Raw genomic sequence first — 21,443 nt, forward strand, 5'->3', positions numbered from 1 at the left:
AGTCCAAAGAGATCCTCTCAACAGCGCTCACAAGAGCTTGGTCTTTTGCACACCACAGTCTTTCGGATCCTGAAGTAGGCCATGCAACTTTATGCATACAAAGTACAGATCAAACACTCTCAAAGAATTTCGTTGACGCTAATCTCCTTCAAGACTGAGTCAGATCTTCCCATTCCCAAATCTCAACCCACTGGACTTCTTTCTGTGGGGCTACGTGAAGGACAATATTTACAAAGACAACTCTAGTAACATCCATCAGCTTGCGAGAGCTATTGAGGATAGTGTAAGATCCATCTCACCTCTGACACGGTAGAGGATGACACAGAACTTTGCTGTCGGAGTGAACACTTGTCTGGAATGTTGTGGACGTCACTTCGAACACGCTATTCACACCATTCCATCATTGTAAAATTCACACCATTCCATCATTACAAATCAAAGTGCTAAAAACCTCCCAAGTCTCTACTTTATGGTTGGTAATTAATATTTTTGAATTTTGCATACCTTTTTCAAAAGAAAGCATTGAAATAGTACCATGACTTTTGAAGCACCCGGCACTACGTTGATTCGTCCATTGATTCACTCCTGTTCTTGTAATTATGTAAACCATTGTCTCCTCTCTTCATTCTATGTGTGATATTTGTACAAGCTCTTACACATGTCCATACTATAGAAATTCCAACATGAAACGATCACAAACATACACACATAAATAAATAAAGTAAAATATGTTTAAAAAAAAAATCTTTAGATAATATTTGGGCATTTTGTCAAAAACTGCCAAACATTTTTCACAAACACAAATCTCCATTATAAAACAGGAGTGTGTCTGTGTCCCCAAACTGCTCCCTTTGTTTTGAGGCTTGCCCCGCCAAACCTTCCGTGGAAGCTTTTGGGGTTCTAGCGGGTGTGGGTGTCCTCGTGTGTGTGGGAGGTTTAATACATTTCTCAATAGAATTATGATTTGTTTCGATCTGTACAAAACTGCTCTCTCTCTCTCTGCATGTAAACACATTCACGGGTTCTGCATTTTCACAGTTTCGCCATTTACTGCATGTGGAAACATCCGCTGGTTGATATCTCAATAAATCGTGATTTTTAATTACCAACAAAATTTGGAATTACCGAACGATACCACTAGGGTGGGTAGGTTTCATAATTTTGTCAATACAATTGTGATTTTGTTTTCACTGATACGAAGTGTTACGTATCCGCTCTTCCTCTCCGGCAGATTCGCCTGTATTGGTTATCACGATTTTTTTGTTTGTTTGTTTTTGTATACAAGATCGAGGCTTGTGTAAGCTCGATCTTTAATCACAAAAAAAAAAAAACCGACACATAAAACATATAATAAAGGGAGCGGGAGACAAGATGGGGAGAGAGAGCGAAGCAAACAAGTATAACAGAAGAGAACAGGGACATCGGGATATCTGTGGGAGAGAGAGTTTGGGAGGAGGAAGCATGCGAAAGGGGAGGAGGTGGGAGAGGGGGGGTGGGGGTGGGAGAGATATAAAACACATGGACACTGCTCTGCTAGAACTTCCGGGAAAGAAGTCTGTATTTCAAAAAAGTGGATCTGGGGTGAATTAACGGGGTAGAAAAGATCAAGGTTTTGGATGATGGAAGATAAGAGATGGTGGTGGACAGCTGTTTTAAAGACCTGGGGGGAGGAGTGGGATTAAAGAGAGCGAGGGAGTTTGTTCCAGAGGCGGGAGAAAAGAGGAATGAAAGAGTGAAGGTGAATAGAGAGTCTTGATTTTGGCAATTTCACCAGAAGAGGGTTGCTGGCAGATCTTGTGCGACCTGTAGGAATATTTGGGGGACAGAGCACAGAGAGAGCTGGGGGAGATAGGCCGGAGAGGAGTCGGTAGAAGACAGAAAGACCACAAAATAAAAAAAAAGAAAGACCACAGTCGGTAGAAGACGTTAGAATGGATTTAAATATTTGTATCCCTCACGAGTGTTTGCAACATTGTATTTTGTTATATTAATGGTATAGTATTAATTTGTGATTGGAATGACGCTGTTTGGAATGAAAATATAGAGATTGAGTTTTAAGGAGAATGAGGAAGTGATGTGATAAAAGGGAATGGAAGGCTTTGTCTGTCGCCAATCGGAATGGAAGGCTGCGACGTTTATTCAGTTAACGCCATTCACTGGATGTGGAAACCTTTTTATTTATTTATTTATTTTCGCCGTTTCCACATTGTCTGTATCCATGGATAAACTTTTGCATTGACATCACACCATGTTCACCTGAGCCTTTTTGCCATTTTTCTGTAATAACCAGTTTCCTTCATTATGGCACATACGAGCCAATCCTCCCAGCCAACATAATCACCATCCTCATTGTTATCAGCTTCATTATCATCATCATTAAAGATACATTGATTTTACACAGTCCTACTACCACAGATTTGAGGTTGGATTATAATCACAAGAAGGCGAGGATAGAAGATAGATTAACTTCACCGAACTGAGATAGATTTCACCTAATTAAATGCTCATCTTGAGTGAAATGCAGAACTCACTTCCGTGTTACCGCTTCCAACACACATAGTTGGGATGCTCGGTCTTCACATGGACCTACATACACCAAGCGATCAAATCTGTCAATAATCCAAAAATTGAAGGAACGGAGACAGAGAGACAGACTATCAGTACTTTGGATTTTTTTTTTTTCACATTAGTTATCTAAACATAAACTCATTTGTGCCATTAAAATTATCCAGCAGATATTCCAAACATAATGAGGTTTCTTCAGAATCATCCTGAGGTAAGCAAATATTTGCTCACGTTCTCATCTACTAAAAGCACCTGCCGGGTCGAAGCAAGGCTGGGTCCAACAGATCGGGCCTGTTTGTGGCCCCAACAACATACACTTCATTCCCATCATCCCCTCGTCCCTCCAGTGCACCGTCAGCCATGTCACCTTCACACTCCTTTGTGGCACACCCATCTAACTCTGCCAAAAGCTGAGAAACAACCCTAGAGCAGGATGAGGAAATGCAGAAATTGAACAAGATAGGAAGCTGTTAAAGGGATGTGCTAAGCTGGCTTTGATATAACCAGAATTGTTCTTTATACAATGAGGTTTACTCAAAAATGATAATATTTACTATTTTTCTCAATTTATGCTTCAATGCGGGAAAATTTTAAAGGATTTCACACCAGTGAGTGACATCAGCAGACGGCACATACATTTTACAATCATGTGCGTGTACAAATGTGATTCATCGCTCTCACGTCATCATCAAACATTTAGCCATTCATGGTCCAACATCTTAAAGAAGAGGTTACCAGCAGGGCCATCTTAACAGCATTGTAGGCCCTGGGCAGAGCAATGTACTGGGGCCCCTACCCACCTACCCACCCACCCACTGAAATGAAAACTAAAACTTTCAGTAAAATGAAGCATATAAGAATTAGCAAGAATTCTAGCAAGAATTAATAGCAAGAATTAATAGCAAGAATTATAGCAAGAATTAATAGCAATAATTAATAGCAAGAATTATAGCAAAAATTAATAGCAAGAATTAATAGCAAGAATTAATAGCAAGAATTAGCAAGAATTATAGCAAGAATTAATAGCAAGAATTAATAGCAAGAATTAATAGCAAGAATTAATAGCAAGAATTAATAGCAAGAATTAATAGCAAGAATTAATAGCAAGAATTATAGCAAGAATTAATAGCAAGAATTAATAGCAAGAATTATAGCAAGAATTAATAGCAAGAATTAATAGCAAGAATTAATAGCAAGAATTAGCAAGAATTAATAGCAAGAATTAATAGCAAGAATTAATAGCAAGAATTATAGCAAGAATTAATAGCAAGAATTAATAGCAAGAATTAATAGCAAGAATTAGCAAGAATTAATAGCAAGAATTAATAGCAAGAATTACAGCAAGAATTATAGCATGAATTAGCAAGAATTAATAGCAAGAATTAATAGCAAGAATTAATAGCAAGAATTAATAGCAAGAATTAATAGCAAGAATTAATAGCAAGAATTATAGCATGAATTAGCAAGAATTAATAGCAAGAATTAATAGCATGAATTAATAGCAAGAATTAATAGCAAGAATTAATAGCAAGAATTAATAGCAAGAATTAATAGCAAGAATTAATAGCAAGAATTAGCAAGAATTAATAGCAAGAATTAATAGCAAAAATTATAGCAAGAATTATAGCAAGAATTAGCAAGAATTAATAGCAAGAATTAATAGCAAGAATTAATAGCAAGAATTAATAGCAAGAATTAGCAAGAATTAATAGCAAGAATTAGCAAGAATTAAGAGCAAGAATTAGCAAGAATTAATAGCAAGAATTATAGCAAGAATTAATAGCAAGAATTAATAGCAAGAATTAGCAAGAATTAATAGCAAGAATTAATAGCAAGAATTAATAGCAAGAATTAATAGCAAGAATTAGCAAGAATTAATAGCAAGAATTAATAGCAAGAATTAGCAAGAATTATAGCAAGAATTAATAGCAAGAATTATAGCAAGAATTAGCAAGAATTAATAGCAAGAATTAATAGCAAGAATTAATAGCAAGAATTAATAGCAAGAATTAATAGCAAGAATTAGCAAGAATTAATAGCAAGAATTAATAGCAAGAATTAGCAAGAATTAATAGCAAGAATTAATAGCAAGAATTAATAGCAAGAATTATAGCAAGAATTAATAGCAATAATTAATAGCAAGAATTATAGCAAAAATTAATAGCAAGAATTAATAGCAAGAATTAATAGCAAGAATTAGCAAGAATTAATAGCAAGAATTAATAGCAAGAATTAGCAAGAATTAATAGCAAGAATTATAGCAAGAATTAATAGCAAGAATTAACAGCAAGAATTAATAGCAAGAATTATAGCAAGAATTAATAGCAAGAATTAATAGCAAGAATTAATAGCAAGAATTAATAGCAAGGATTAATAGCAAGAATTAGCAAGAATTAATAGCAAGAATTAATAGCAAGAATTATAGCAAGAATTAATAGCAAGAATTAATAGCAAGAATGAGCAAGAATTAATAGCAAGAATTAATAGCAAGAATTAATAGCAAGAATTCATAGCAAGAATTAATAGCAAGAATTATAGCAAGAATTAGCAAGAATTAATAGCAAGAATTAATAGCAAGAATTAATAGCAAGAATTATAGCAAGAATTAATAGCAAGAATTAATAGTAAGAATTAATAGCAAGAATTAATAGCAAGAATTAATAGCAAGAATTATTAGCAAGAATTAGCAAGAATTAATAGCAAGAATTAATAGCAAGAATTAGCAAGAATTATAGCAAGAATTAATAGCAAGAATCAATAGCAAGAATTAATAGCAAGAATTATAGCAAGAATTAATAGCAAGAATTAATAGTAAGAATTAATAGCAAGAATTAATAGCAAGAATTAATAGCAAGAATTAATAGCAAGAATTCGCAAGAATTAATAGCAAGAATTAATAGCAAGAATTAGCAAGAATTATAGCAAGAATTATAGCAAGAATTAATAGCAAGAATTAATAGCAAGAATTAATAGCAACAATTAATAGCAACAATTAATAGCAACAATTAATAGCAAGAATTAGCAAGAATTAATAGCAAGAATTAATAGCAAGAATTAATAGCAATAATTAATAGCAAGAATTAATAGCAAGAATTAGCAAGAATTAATAGCAAGAATTAATAGCAAGAATTAATAGCAAGAATTAGCAAGAATTAATAGCAAGAATTAATAGCAAGAATTAATAGCAAGAATTAATAGCAAGAATTAATAGCAAGAATTAATAGCAAGAATTAATGGCAAGAATTAATAGCAAGAATCAGCAAGAATTAAGAGCAAGAATTAATAGCAAGAATTAATAGCAAGAATTAGCAAGAATTAATAGCAAGAATTAGCAAGAATTAATAGCAAGAATTAATAGCAAGAATTAGCAAGAATTAATAGCAAGAATTATAGCAAGAATTATAGCAAGAATTAATAGCAAGAATTAATAGCAAGAATTAATAGCAAGAATTAATAGCAAGAATTAATAGCAAGAATTAATATCAAGAATTAGCAAGAATTAATAGCAAGAATTAGCAAGAATTAATAGCAAGAATTAATAGCAAGAATTAGCAAGAATTAATAGCAAGAATTAATAGCAAGAATTAATAGCAAGAATTAATAGCAAGAATTAATAGCAGAATTAATAGCAAGAATTAGCAAGAATTAATAGCAAGAATTATAGCAAGAATTAATAGCAAGAATTAATAGCAAGAATTAGCAAGAATTATAGCAAGAATTAATAGCAAGAATTAATAGCAAGAATTAATGGCAAGAATTATAGCAAGAATTAATAGTAAGAATTAATAGCAAGAATTAATAGCAAGAATTAGCAAGAATTAGCAAGAATTAATAGCAAGAATTAATAGCAAGAATTATAGCAAGAATTAATAGCAAGAATTAGCAAGAATTAGCAAGAATTAATAGCAAGAATTAATAGCAAGAATTATAGCAAGAATTATAGCAAGAATTATAGCAAGAATTAATAGCAAGAATTAATAGCAAGAATTAGCAAGAATTAATAGCAAGAATTAATAGCAAGAATTAATAGCAAGAATTAATAGCAAGAATTAATAGCAAGAATTAATAGCAAGAATTAATAGCAAGAATTAATAGCAAGAATTAGCAAGAATTAATAGCAAGAATTAATAGCAAGAATTAGCAAGAATTATAGCAAGAATTAATAGCAAGAATTAATAGCAAGAATGAGCAAGAATTAATAGCAAGAATTAATAGCAAGAATTCATAGCAAGAATTAATAGCAAGAATTATAGCAAGAATTAGCAAGAATTAATAGCAAGAATTAATAGCAAGAATTAATAGCAAGAATTAATAGCAAGAATTCATAGCAAGAATTAATAGCAAGAATTAATAGTAAGAATTAATAGCAAGAATTAATAGCAAGAATTAATAGCAAGAATTAATAGCAAGAATTAGCAAGAATTAATAGCAAGAATTAATAGCAAGAATTAGCAAGAATTATAGCAAGAATTAGCAAGAATTATAGCAAGAATTAATAGCAAGAATTAATAGCAAGAATTAATAGCAAGAATTAATAGCAAGAATTAATAGCAAGAATTAATAGCAACAATTAATAGCAACAATTAATAGCAACAATTAATAGCAAGAATTAGCAAGAATTAATAGCAAGAATTAATAGCAAGAATTAATAGCAATAATTAATAGCAAGAATTAATAGCAAGAATTAGCAAGAATTAATAGCAAGAATTAATAGCAAGAATTAGCAAGAATTAATAGCAAGAATTATAGCAAGAATTAATAGCAAGAATTAATAGCAAGAATTAATAGCAAGAATTAATAGCAAGAATTAATGGCAAGAATTAATAGCAAGAATCAGCAAGAATTAGCAAGAATTAATAGCAAGAATTAATAGCAAGAATTAGCAAGAATTAATAGCACGAATTAGCAAGAATTAATAGCACGAATTAATAGCAAGAATTAGCAAGAATTAATAGCAAGAATTAATAGCAAGAATTAATAGCAAGAATTAATAGCAAGAATTATAGCAAGAATTATAGCAAGAATTAATAGCAAGAATTAATAGCAAGAATTAATAGCAAGAATTAATAGCAAGAATTAATAGCAAGAATTAATATCAAGAATTAGCAAGAATTAATAGCAAGAATTAGCAAGAATTAATAGCAAGAATTAATAGCAAGAATTAGCAAGAATTAATAGCAAGAATTAGCAAGAATTAATAGCAAGAATTAATAGCAAGAATTAATAGCAGAATTAATAGCAAGAATTAGCAAGAATTAATAGCAAGAATTAATATCAAGAATTAGCAAGAATTAATAGCAAGAATTAGCAAGAATTAATAGCAAGAATTAATAGCAAGAATTAATAGCAGAATTAATAGCAAGAATTAGCAAGAATTAATAGCAAGAATTATAGCAAGAATTAATAGCAAGAATTAATAGCAAGAATTAGCAAGAATTATAGCAAGAATTAATAGCAAGAATTAATATCAAGAATTAGCAAGAATTAATAGCAAGAATTAGCAAGAATTAATAGCAAGAATTAATAGCAAGAATTAGCAAGAATTAATAGCAAGAATTAATAGCAAGAATTAATAGCAAGAATTAATAGCAAGAATTAATAGCAGAATTTATAGCAAGAATTAGCAAGAATTAATAGCAAGAATTATAGCAAGAATTAATAGCAAGAATTAATAGCAAGAATTAGCAAGAATTATAGCAAGAATTAATAGCAAGAATTAATGGCAAGAATTATAGCAAGAATTAATAGCAAGAATTAGCAAGAATTATAGCAAGAATTAATAGCAAGAATTAATAGCAAGAATGAGCAAGAATTAATAGCAAGAATTAATAGCAAGAATTAATAGCAAGAATTCATAGCAAGAATTAATAGCAAGAATTATAGCAAGAATTAGCAAGAATTAATAGCAAGAATTAATAGCAAGAATTAATAGCAAGAATTATAGCAAGAATTAATAGCAAGAATTAATAGTAAGAATTAATAGCAAGAATTAATAGCAAGAATTAATAGCAAGAATTAATAGCAAGAATTAGCAAGAATTAATAGCAAGAATTAATAGCAAGAATTAGCAAGAATTATAGCAAGAATTAATAGCAAGAATCAATAGCAAGAATTAATAGCAAGAATTATAGCAAGAATTAATAGCAAGAATTAATAGTAAGAATTAATAGCAAGAATTAATAGCAAGAATTAATAGCAAGAATTAATAGCAAGAATTCGCAAGAATTAATAGCAAGAATTAATAGCAAGAATTAGCAAGAATTATAGCAAGAATTATAGCAAGAATTAATAGCAAGAATTAATAGCAAGAATTAATAGCAACAATTAATAGCAACAATTAATAGCAACAATTAATAGCAAGAATTAGCAAGAATTAATAGCAAGAATTAATAGCAAGAATTAATAGCAATAATTAATAGCAAGAATTAATAGCAAGAATTAGCAAGAATTAATAGCAAGAATTAATAGCAAGAATTAATAGCAAGAATTAGCAAGAATTAATAGCAAGAATTATAGCAAGAATTAATAGCAAGAATTAATAGCAAGAATTAATAGCAAGAATTAATAGCAAGAATTAATGGCAAGAATTAATAGCAAGAATCAGCAAGAATTAAGAGCAAGAATTAATAGCAAGAATTAATAGCAAGAATTAGCAAGAATTAATAGCAAGAATTAGCAAGAATTAATAGCAAGAATTAATAGCAAGAATTAGCAAGAATTAATAGCAAGAATTAATAGCAAGAATTATAGCAAGAATTATAGCAAGAATTAATAGCAAGAATTAATAGCAAGAATTAATAGCAAGAATTAATAGCAAGAATTAATAGCAAGAATTAGCAAGAATTAATAGCAAGAATTAGCAAGAATTAATAGCAAGAATTAATAGCAAGAATTAGCAAGAATTAATAGCAAGAATTAATAGCAAGAATTAATAGCAAGAATTAATAGCAAGAATTAATAGCAGAATTAATAGCAAGAATTAGCAAGAATTAATAGCAAGAATTATAGCAAGAATTAATAGCAAGAATTAATAGCAAGAATTAGCAAGAATTATAGCAAGAATTAATAGCAAGAATTAATAGCAAGAATTAATGGCAAGAATTATAGCAAGAATTAATAGTAAGAATTAATAGCAAGAATTAATAGCAAGAATTATAGCAAGAATTAATAGCAATAATTAATAGTAAGAATTATAGCAAGAATTAATAGCAAGAATTAGCAAGAATTAGCAAGAATTAATAGCAAGAATTAATAGCAAGAATTATAGCAAGAATTATAGCAAGAATTATAGCAAGAATTAATAGCAAGAATTAATAGCAAGAATTAGCAAGAATTAATAGCAAGAATTAATAGCAAGAATTAATAGCAAGAATTAATAGCAAGAATTAATAGCAAGAATTAATAGCAAGAATTAATAGCAAGAATTAATAGCAAGAATTAATAGCAAGAATTAATAGCAAGAATTAATAGCAAGAATTAGCAAGAATTAATAGCAAGAATTAATAGCAAGAATTAGCAAGAATTATAGCAAGAATTAATAGCAAGAATTAATAGCAAGAATGAGCAAGAATTAATAGCAAGAATTAATAGCAAGAATTCATAGCAAGAATTAATAGCAAGAATTATAGCAAGAATTAGCAAGAATTAATAGCAAGAATTAATAGCAAGAATTAATAGCAAGAATTAATAGCAAGAATTCATAGCAAGAATTAATAGCAAGAATTAATAGTAAGAATTAATAGCAAGAATTAATAGCAAGAATTAATAGCAAGAATTAATAGCAAGAATTAGCAAGAATTAATAGCAAGAATTAATAGCAAGAATTAGCAAGAATTATAGCAAGAATTAGCAAGAATTATAGCAAGAATTAATAGCAAGAATTAATAGCAAGAATTAATAGCAAGAATTAATAGCAAGAATTAATAGCAAGAATTAATAGCAACAATTAATAGCAACAATTAATAGCAACAATTAATAGCAAGAATTAGCAAGAATTAATAGCAAGAATTAATAGCAAGAATTAATAGCAATAATTAATAGCAAGAATTAATAGCAAGAATTAGCAAGAATTAATAGCAAGAATTAATAGCAAGAATTAGCAAGAATTAATAGCAAGAATTATAGCAAGAATTAATAGCAAGAATTAATAGCAAGAATTAATAGCAAGAATTAATAGCAAGAATTAATGGCAAGAATTAATAGCAAGAATCAGCAAGAATTAAGAGCAAGAATTAATAGCAAGAATTAATAGCAAGAATTAGCAAGAATTAATAGCACGAATTAGCAAGAATTAATAGCACGAATTAATAGCAAGAATTAGCAAGAATTAATAGCAAGAATTAATAGCAAGAATTAATAGCAAGAATTATAGCAAGAATTATAGCAAGAATTAATAGCAAGAATTAATAGCAAGAATTAATAGCAAGAATTAATAGCAAGAATTAATATCAAGAATTAGCAAGAATTAATAGCAAGAATTAGCAAGAATTAATAGCAAGAATTAATAGCAAGAATTAGCAAGAATTAATAGCAAGAATTAATAGCAAGAATTAATAGCAAGAATTAATAGCAAGAATTAATAGCAGAATTAATAGCAAGAATTAGCAAGAATTAATAGCAAGAATTATAGCAAGAATTAATAGCAAGAATTAATAGCAAGAATTAGCAAGAATTATAGCAAGAATTAATAGCAAGAATTAATATCAAGAATTAGCAAGAATTAATAGCAAGAATTAGCAAGAATTAATAGCAAGAATTAATAGCAAGAATTAGCAAGAATTAATAGCAAGAATTAATAGCAAGAATTAATAGCAAGAATTAATAGCAAGAATTAATAGCAGAATTAATAGCAAGAATTAGCAAGAATTAATAGCAAGAATTATAGCAAGAATTAATAGCAAGAATTAATAGCAAGAATTAGCAAGAATTATAGCAAGAATTAATAGCAAGAATTAATGGCAAGAATTATAGCAAGAATTAATAGTAAGAATTAATAGCAAGAATTAATAGCAAGAATTATAGCAATAATTAATAGCAATAATTAATAGTAAGAATTATAGCAAGAATTAATAGCAAGGATTAGCAAGAATTAGCAAGAATTAATAGCAAGAATTAATAGCAAGAATTATAGCAAGAATTATAGCAAGAATTATAGCAAGAATTATAGCAAGAATTATCACAAGAATTATAGCAAGAATTAATAGCAAGAATTATAGCAAGAATTAGCAAGAATTAATAGCAAGAATTATAGCAAGAATTATAGCAAGAATTATAGCAAGAATTATAGCAAGAATTAATAGCAAGAATTAATAGCAAGAATTATAGCAAGAATTATAGCAAGAATTATAGCAAGAATTAATAGCAAGAATTAATAGCAAGAATTAATAGCAAGAATTAATAGCAAGAATTAATAGCAAGAATTAATAGCAAGAATTAGCAAGAATTAATAGCAAGAATTAGCAAGAATTAGCAAGAATTAATAGCAAGAATTAATAGCAAGAATTCATAGCAAGAATTAATAGCAAGAATTATAGCAAGAATTAATAGCAAGAATTAATAGCAAGAATTAGCAAGAATTAGCAAGAATTAATAGCAAGAATTATAGCAAGAATTAATCAACACAAACGTTTGCAACATTTCTTTGCAGAGAATTGTTTTATAATTGGTTGGAAGTCAACGTTCTTCAGGATGTCATTTTCTATGCACATGAGTGAAAGCCAGTTCAAACGCTGCTGTCCCATTGTGCTGAGAAGCTGATTCTTTGTTATAGTCAGGTTCACTATGTTAACAAATATAATTTCGTTCAAAATTTTTGGAGATTAGCAAACCTGTACATTTTTGGAATCATCAGAGCATCGAGAATCCGAAAATCAATGTTGGCATTTGTACAGACACCTGCATGGCCGCCATTTTGGATTTTCAAAATGGCCACCATAAAATACATATTTTGCGCTATCTCGGGTTCTAGTCAACCTAGAAACTTAATGAAATATGCTAATCCTATGTTTTCTGGGTCAAGGAATCCAATAAAGGCCTCAAAATAGTGCTCAGGATGATAGAAAAGCAACAAACAAAGGTAATTTAAAACCATTGTCTTTATATTTGCGATATAACTGTATTACATAATACATGATATTGCAAGTCCTTTGAAGTTATAGGTATGGGTTTATAAAGCAAGAAAGCAGCCTTGTTAGTATCAGATTGAACTATAAGTCCTATACACAGGATCTACGAGGTCTATACCGTTCAGGAATATGCTTTTACAGATCTTCATCACTGTCCTGAGTGTCGTTTTCGCAAAGGTGTCGACGCAAATGCCAACATTAATTTTTGGATTCCTCATGCTCTGAATATTACAAAAATGTATAGTTTTGCTAATCTCCAAAAAGTTTGAACGAAAAAAACATAGTGAACCTGACTATTAGTTTCAATCTTGAAAATGAGCGTTCCCCCGTACAGTTGGTCACCGTCATGCACATGAACACTCTGAGTGCGATTTCAACATTGGGAAACACAGATTTCATGTTATCTGAAATTAGTTTGCTGTACACCGCAGGGAGCGTCTCACATTCTTCATCATGGACCATGTCGTGTTTGAGCTAGTTGCATTCATTAGAAGTTCATCGTAATCAAGGTCTTCATGGTACACATTAGCCAATTTTTTTTTACACTTTACGTTTAGCTCATCAGAAATAATTGTTTTCAATTGGCCGAAGAAGGAAAACAGATTTCCAATCCATTCGTAGGCTTCTGCACGTTTTGTCAGGTCAGAGTTCAGAGAGTCCAGAATAGAGAGGAATGTTTCCACCTTGAATTTTTCACTTTTGTGCAGAAGTATCTTTTCCACCGATCCATCATATCTAGTAAGACGTACACTTCGCTTTCGTTCACCTTTGTTTGCATCGCGCTCTATTCACGGGTCCTTAAAATCATGGGGCCCTGGGCAATTGCCCAGCTTGCCCATGCGTTAAGACGGTTCTGGTTCCAGGAGGAAACGGCACCACTGCTTCCCTTTCTTGTGACCATACATGCATTGTCTGGTTATATAGTGTGGGCAGGTTGGGGAGTGAAGGACACCGCATGGCTGGTATAATGCATTCACAGTCTTTTCTCTCGGCATTTAAACAAGTTGTAGAAGGCACCAGGTGTAATTTTGCTTGCATTAAGGTAAAAAAAAAGAAAAAAAGAAAAAAGTTCAGCACAGCTGTCTCTTTCAAGCATTCTACCTGTACTTTCTACCTCTTTGATAATCGCTGGGCAAGAAGTGCTTGAAGCACACACGGTAAATGTTCACAGGGATAAGTGGACGAAGCCATTGCTATAAAAACACACCTGGTGCTTGGAGTGCAAGACGATAACAACGAATACCGGATTTCTTTCTCCACACGTTTGAGCATTCCCAAACCATAATTTTGCAGGTAGCAATGTTTTCTTTTCTTTTTGTCCGAATCATGTTCAAAATATAACATTCAATTGAAATCAAGTAGTTCCTCGATCATAAACTAATGTTTGCAGACAGACAGACGCACAGACAAAGTGAACCAATTGCTTAATCCCAATTTTTCCCTTCGTGCGCGCCGGGTAATGACCGTGCCTCACCTGTCCATAACACCTCCCGAGTCACCGCTATGGCCACGACTTGGGGCTAGGGAGTCGAGCTCATCAAAGAAGACCACACAGGGAGCCGCCATGCGAGCACGAACAAAAACTGATGGGAAAGTAGGAAAGGAGCATGTCTGGATGTCGATGAGAGGGTTGATGCCTCATGATACAAAATGCTTTACAATTTAATCAGCCAAAACTGTACACGTACAATTGCTTAAAGGAGGAAGTTGTACTGTACCAAATTGTGCTGGGAATGTGTTGCACGGACACTGTAACCATGTACAAATAAGGATTTTAAATCACTGTTGCAAAGTACTGCAAAATGTCTGTCTCACCTTCGCGGATATTCTCCTCACTCTGTCCCACATACATGTTGATCAGTTCTGGGCCTTTCACACTGTCAATCACATACATTAATGAGTAGAGATGATTTCAACAGGTAGGATGTACAACACAAGTACAAGAAAGAGCATATACAAAGTGTCATGCAAATTTGAGATTCAGAGATCACCTATTACACTCTAACCTATGGAGAGTCAGAGATCACCTGCTACACTCTAACCTATGGAGATTCAGAGATCACCTGCTACACTCTAACCTATGGAGATTCAGAGATCACCTACTGCACTCTAACCTATGGAGAGTCAGAGATCACCTGCTACACTCTAACCTATGGAGATTCAGAGATCACCTGCTACACTCTAACCTATGGAGATTCAGAGATCACCTACTGCACTCTAACCTATGGAGAGTCAGAGATCACCTGCTACACTCTAACCTATGGAGATTCAGAGATCACCTGCTACACTCTAACCTATGGAGATTCAGAGATCACCTACTGCACTCTAACCTATGGAGAGTCAGAGATCACCTACTGCACTCTAACCTATGGAGATTCAGAGATCACCTGCTACACTCTAACCTATGGAGATTCAGAGATCACCTACTGCACTCTAACCTATGGAGAGTCAGAGATCACCTGCTACACTCTAACCTATGGAGATTCAGAGATCACCTGCTACACTCTAACCTATGGAGATTCAGAGATCACCTACTGCACTCTAACCTATGGAGAGTCAGAGATCACCTGCTACACTCTAACCTATGGAGATTCAGAGATCACCTGCTACACTCTAACCTATGGAGATTCAGAGATCACCTGCTACACTCTAACCTATGGAGATTCAGAGATCACCTGCTACACTCTAACCTATGGAGAGTCAGAGATCACCTGCTACACTCTAACCTATGGAGATTCAGAGATCACCTGCTACACTCTAACCTATGGAGATTCAGAGATCACCTACTGCACTCTAACCTATGGAGAGTCAGAGATCACCTGCTACACTCTAACCTATGGAGATTCAGAGATCACCTGCTACACTCTAACCTATGGAGATTCAGAGATCACCTACTGCACTCTAACCTATGGAGATTCAGAGATCACCTGCTACACTCTAACCTATGGAGATTCAGAGATCACCTGCTACACTCTAACCTATGGAGAGTCAGAGATCACCTGCTACACTCTAACCTATGGAGATTCAGAGATCACCTGCTACACTCTAACCTATGGAGATTCAGAGATCACCTACTGCACTCTAACCTATGGAGAGTCAGAGATCACCTGCTACACTCTAACCTATGGAGATTCAGAGATCACCTGCTACACTCTAACCTATGGAGATTCAGAGATCACCTACTGCACTCTAACCTATGGAGATTCAGAGATCACCTGCTACACTCTAACCTATGGAGATTCAGAGATCACCTGCTACACTCTAACCTATGGAGATTCAGAGATCACCTACTGCACTCTAATCTATGGAGAGTCAGAGATCACCTGCTACACTCTAACCTATGGAGATTCAGAGATCACCTGCTACACTCTAACCTATGGAGATTCAGAGATCACCTGTTATGAAAGGCTTCTTGCACGAATTAGAGGTTGTCACTGGAAATATGTCACAGGTCTCCGCCAGTAGTGGAGTGATGATGAGTCGAAACGAGGTCAATAAATTCAGGTGATAAGAAAAGCAGATTTGATTTTAGTTCACGTTCATGAACCAGATCCAGCACATCAGCGGGATACAAAAACGTAAACTGGGAGCCTGGCGCAGGTACGCGCTCTACTGAGTGCCATTCTTATATGTCATTGTGATTGCAGGTGAGAGTAATAGGCCCACACACTCTGTTCGGATGAATATTCATCAGAAATGCACATTTCATACAATGAACAGGCAATCAAAGAACCTTTCAAATAACAAACACTATTCAAGGAAGAGTACGCCCCAGGTCTGTCGCAATGCATGTCGTCATCACTGTCGGCCTCTCTTGTCGAGAAATCAGCCCATATTTTCATCAACCTTCAGTTTGAATTCGGCCGGGAAACCTTTACGTTTTCTCTTATTTGGACTGACAGCAGACACTGTATGACAGGGACTTGTAATAGTATGGACGATATCATGGAATGATATAAAATTCAACAACCTGCAGGAGGTCAAGGTTATTTGATTGCCTGTTCCAACGGGTGGTCCAAATGGTGCACAAAAAGGTCGTCAAAAAACAATTTTGGTGGGAATTATTTTCGATTTTACAAGAAGTCCAAAGGGGTCTAAAGTGGCTTAATGGTCTTGAAAGGTTAAAAAGGGTGGTCCAACGGTCTGATGGGTTGAAGGGATCTATGGGGTATAAAGTGTATCAAAGGTGTTAAGGGTCTAAAGCGTTTTAAGGGCCTTAAGGTTCAAAGGTGTGCCAACGAAGAAAATTTTACATTTCTAATGGTTTCATTTCAAATAAGCAGCGTGGTTTCCGGTCGCATCGGTACCGGAAACCATGCTGGTTTTTACCACATAGTTACAGTAAAATTTAATGATTTACAACTGCCCTTTCTCCCTAGTTATTAATTATAATTGGTTATTTACTGCAGTTTTATTTGAAAATAGCCATTTGTTGGCCCTTGACAAGAGAGCTGCGTCGGCTGCTGGAAATATGGAGATCGCGTATCTCGCTGCCATGCGGAGAGGAAAGCAGGGGTGTGTTCAGTCCACTGATCTCTATACTAACTGGATAGGAAGGGAAGCTCATTTTTTGAAGCCATTTGTCCGCCATCTTTGCTCCCCCACGATTCCCCAAAACGAATGTCATTTACCGATGTAATGTGATTCCTCTTCTTCGTTCAAATCGACCGCTGCGGCAGGACGGCATCTTTCCTCACAGCAACTTGCTGTCTAAAGTCAATTTGAATCGAATGTTTTGTTGAAATTTCGATTAAATTATTTTATAAAATATAGCAGGCATTGTCTTTTGATAAAGACAATGAACGGACGCAGATTTTCTGGGGGGACCAATATGGCGACGAATCTACTTCCGGTGACTTCACAGCGAATGGACCGATTAGCGTTGATTTGGCATCGAGCCTCCAATCCAGTTAGTATAGAGATCAGTGGTTCAGTCACCAAGCAGCTACCTAGTGTTTGCTAGTGTCAGCTACCTAGTGTTTACCAAGCCAGCCGCTCCTTATCAATGGCTCTGAACGGAGTGCTTGCTTGAGTGCTTAAGCCACTTGGCGACCACTCTTCAACAAACTTGGTAACTCGAACACACCCTTGGCATGTGGGGTAAACCTGTGTGCGGGTTATATGTGTGAAAATACGGCACTCACTATCTGCTCTCCCCAGTCCCTTTGCTAACCTCAGGAAAGTCATGCCAGTCTCGGTGGCCAGCGCTTTGGCGAGAAGAGTCTTGCCAGTACCCGGTGGCCCATAAAGCAGCAGCCCTGCACGGCGCAGTGAGAGGCCGGACAGGCCTGGTGGAGGCTGCATGGTGTCCATTAGCTCCCGCTTGGCCTCATCTAGCCCACCAACATCTTCCCAATGAACGTCAGGTACCTGAAAGAGTTTAAGGTTGTACAGTAGAATGCAAAAAAACAAAACCCCGAAGCTGGAATTTGAAGCACCAGTTCAATCAAAGAATTAAAGAAACAGCACAAAGTGAGAAGGTTCATCAAAAATAATTGGTTTGAAAATTGCCAACAATTGCACTACTATGGTTTACAAGCAACAATATATGATAAGAAGGAAAAAAATTACATAAGGTGGTTTTCCAGCAGGTTAAATGTAGCCACATACATCATCAATGCAGCCACACATACCATCAATACAGCCACGTACACCATCAATGCAGCCACGTACACCATAAATGCAGCCACGTACACCATCAATGCAGCCACGTACACCATAAATGCAGCCACGTACACCATCAATGCAGCCACGTACACCATCAATGCAGCCACGTACACCATCAATGCAGCCACGTACACCATCAATGCAGCCACGTACACCATCAATGCAGCCACGTACAACATCAATGCAGCCACGTACACCATCAATGCAGCCACGTACACCATCAATGCAGCCACGTACACCATCAATGCAGCCCCGTACACCATCAATGCAGCCACATACACCATAAATGCAGCCACATACACCATCAATGCAGCCACGTACACCATAAATGCAGCCACGTACACCATCAATGCAGTCACATATACCATCAATGTAGCCATGTATATCATCAATGCAGCCACAGATACCATCAATGCAGCCACAGATACCATCAATGCAGCCACATATACCATCAATGCAGCCACATATACCATCAATGCAGCCACAAATACCATCAATGCAGCCACATATACCATCAATGCAGCCACATATAACAGAAAATAACAGCATCATTTTCCGACCTACTGATATTCCACTTAGGTTCTTCCGAGATCTCTGTTTCTTCATGCATATCTTAAAATTGCATTCATCATGATTACATTGGCATAATCATATTACACACCTATTAAGCAGAGAGTAGGGGCTGCATTTAAGACATTACAGTGATTGCAAACTCTGGACAATAATATCACCTTTTTCCATCAAAGCAGATTGTTTTTAAGGATACACAAAGCAAATTATATCTCTGAAAGATCAACAACAAGGCTTTCATCCGCAGCTTGATAGAGTACTGTTCTCCCCTCTGGGCTGGCTTGACGCCGTGGAAACCTTGACATATCTTGCTCAGGAATTGCCCGTGATGAAGCTGAGTCTATGGGCCTATCACTTCGCCGTCGCAGACAGGTCGGTGGTCTCTTCTCTCTGTCCTCTACTGCCTCCTTTCTGGTCTTGCACCCTACGCTCTGTCTTGCACCCTCGGTCACACATGGCCCACCATACACCCCCTTCTGGTGAAACTACCTAAATAAAGAACCACCAGTCACCTCCACTCATTTGTTCCTCTTTTTTCCCCCCACATGTGGAACCAACTTCCCCATACACTTCAATGTCATTATTCCCTCCAGGTCTTCACGACGGCTGTTCACCACCATCTCAGATCAGCCCCCATCCAAAACCATGATATTTCCTACCCTCCGCCTCTCTCTCTCTCTCCGCTCCTGTAGTCCTGTCCTTTAGTCATGTTGTGTCCTGATCCATTCAGTGTACTAGTACGAGCGCTTCTACGAGCTTTGACGATGTATTTTTTAAAATCTCAACATGACATTTCGCCTGCATAAGATTTAAGCTCAGTCACATCTACGATCAATGGCAACAATGGTAATTCCAACCGTAAATAATTTCGGGTGCGATCACGCCACAACAAAATGGGTTTCAATGAATGATATAGCACATGACAATAAACGCCCACTTCATTTTTCCACTAAGCTGGCAGACAGTGGAGATAAGGTGCCTATTCTGCCACTTGTTTTGTTGTACACAAGGTGTAGAAGGCAATGAAAACAACTATGAAGGGATAAAATTTTACATTGTAGAAAAGAGCTGAGTGGATAGGTCATTGCTCGTGCTTCCTCTGCTTCGTTCTTGGCACAAAAACCCGAACGTGGGCTTCACTTTACATGTGAGCACAGCCACTGATGTCTGTTTTGCCCATTAATTCTGCATAATGTAAAATGTGATTTCAAGTCCTAAACTCCCTCTCCTCTGCTCAACTCCAAGTATTCAAACTCCATGACTCATCTCTGCCACCCCCAACCACAACTCTGTCCCCTTTCCCCCTTTCTTCTTCATGTTGTCAACCCGCCCCCCCACCCCCCTTCCACTCCCCATCCCAGCCCCAAGTCCTCAGCACAAATCCTCAAACCCCCTCTCCCAGCTCTCTGTCTGCTCTCTCCACCCCCACCCCCATCTGCAACCCCCATCCAACTCCAAGACCACAATCCCCCCTCCCGACCCAAAGTCCTCATCACCTCCTACCCAATACCTCAACCTCCGCCTCCCAACTCGATGCCCCCTCCACCTCAACTCTCAGTTCTCTCATTCTTAAGAACATTTCTGTTCCCGTTCGTTAAAAACAATGTTAAAATAAAAGATTTTTTAAAAAACAGTTCATTCACAAGCTTGTGAGATCCTGTCATCCTGTAAAGCCATGGTCCCATAGAGCCTGCGTTGGTATACGATGGTCTACGATGGTAGGATCGTGGAGCATCGTGGAGCCCATCCTGCGTCGACGTACGATTTTGTGGCCATCGTAGGTTGGAAAATCATCTTTTGAAATGTTCAAAAGATGGTCTACGATGGTCCACGATCCTACAATCGTAGACCATCGTACGACCATCGTACGACACGTACGATATTGTACGACATCGTACGACGTCGTACGACAATCCTGCGAGGACGCAGGATCATCCTGCGTCCTCGTGCGTCCTCGTAGCTACTTTGGGGGTATATAAACCCCAGCCATCAGCCATCACTTCATCATCATCAGTTCATGCCGACTTGTTCAGAGTGATCGTGGGCCATCGTAGGTTTGGGCCATCGTAGCCCATCGTATACCAACGCAGGCTCTATGGGACCGTGGCTTAAGATAAATGATAATATATATATATATATATACAGTATATAGTATATAACCGGAACTCCTCGGACAAAGGCCTTCATAATGTTTTGGGTTTTATGATCCCTAGTCAAATAGTTGAAGAGAAATTAGTCAAATAGACAGAAGAACAAACAAACAGAATAAGCACATTATTTTGGAGATATCAGGTTTCATCGATTTCAAATCAACATTTTCAACTTTCAAAGCCATTTCCATCAATCTGTCGCATCACAAATGGCTTTTCCACTGATACCAGTCACTGATGGCGTGCACACAAAGGATTTTTAAAGAGAGAAAAGAGAGTTTACATGCAGGACAAAGACATACAAAAAAAAAAAAATTCTTTAAAAAAAACCATGTACTTTGACATGAACGTCAAGGAGATTTCAAAG

At 35.3% G+C, this 21,443-nt stretch overlaps 1 protein-coding gene across 3 annotated transcripts in view; it reads right to left on the bottom strand.

Moving 5' to 3' along the window:
- Positions 1-21,443, bottom strand: part of PEX6 (peroxisomal biogenesis factor 6) — a 98,062-nt gene that overhangs the window by 15,714 nt on the left and 60,905 nt on the right. For 2 of the 3 annotated variants that reach the window (XM_068129103.2, XM_068129104.2), the window contains 5 exons: positions 17,863-18,059; positions 14,505-14,566; positions 14,164-14,272; positions 2,818-2,988; positions 2,532-2,609 (listed from right to left, as the gene is read on the bottom strand). In XM_068129103.2, the coding sequence (XP_067985204.2) occupies positions 2,532-2,609; positions 2,818-2,988; positions 14,164-14,272; positions 14,505-14,566; positions 17,863-18,059 (617 nt within the window). The remainder of the gene's footprint in view (positions 1-2,531; positions 2,610-2,817; positions 2,989-14,163; positions 14,273-14,504; positions 14,567-17,862; positions 18,060-21,443) is intronic. The other variant, XR_013624531.1, reaches the window with a different exon arrangement.

This window comes from Myxine glutinosa, chromosome 9 (genome assembly GCF_964187855.1).
Source record: "Myxine glutinosa chromosome 9, kmMyxGlut1.1, whole genome shotgun sequence".
Classification (NCBI taxonomy): Eukaryota; Metazoa; Chordata; class Myxini; order Myxiniformes; family Myxinidae; genus Myxine; species Myxine glutinosa.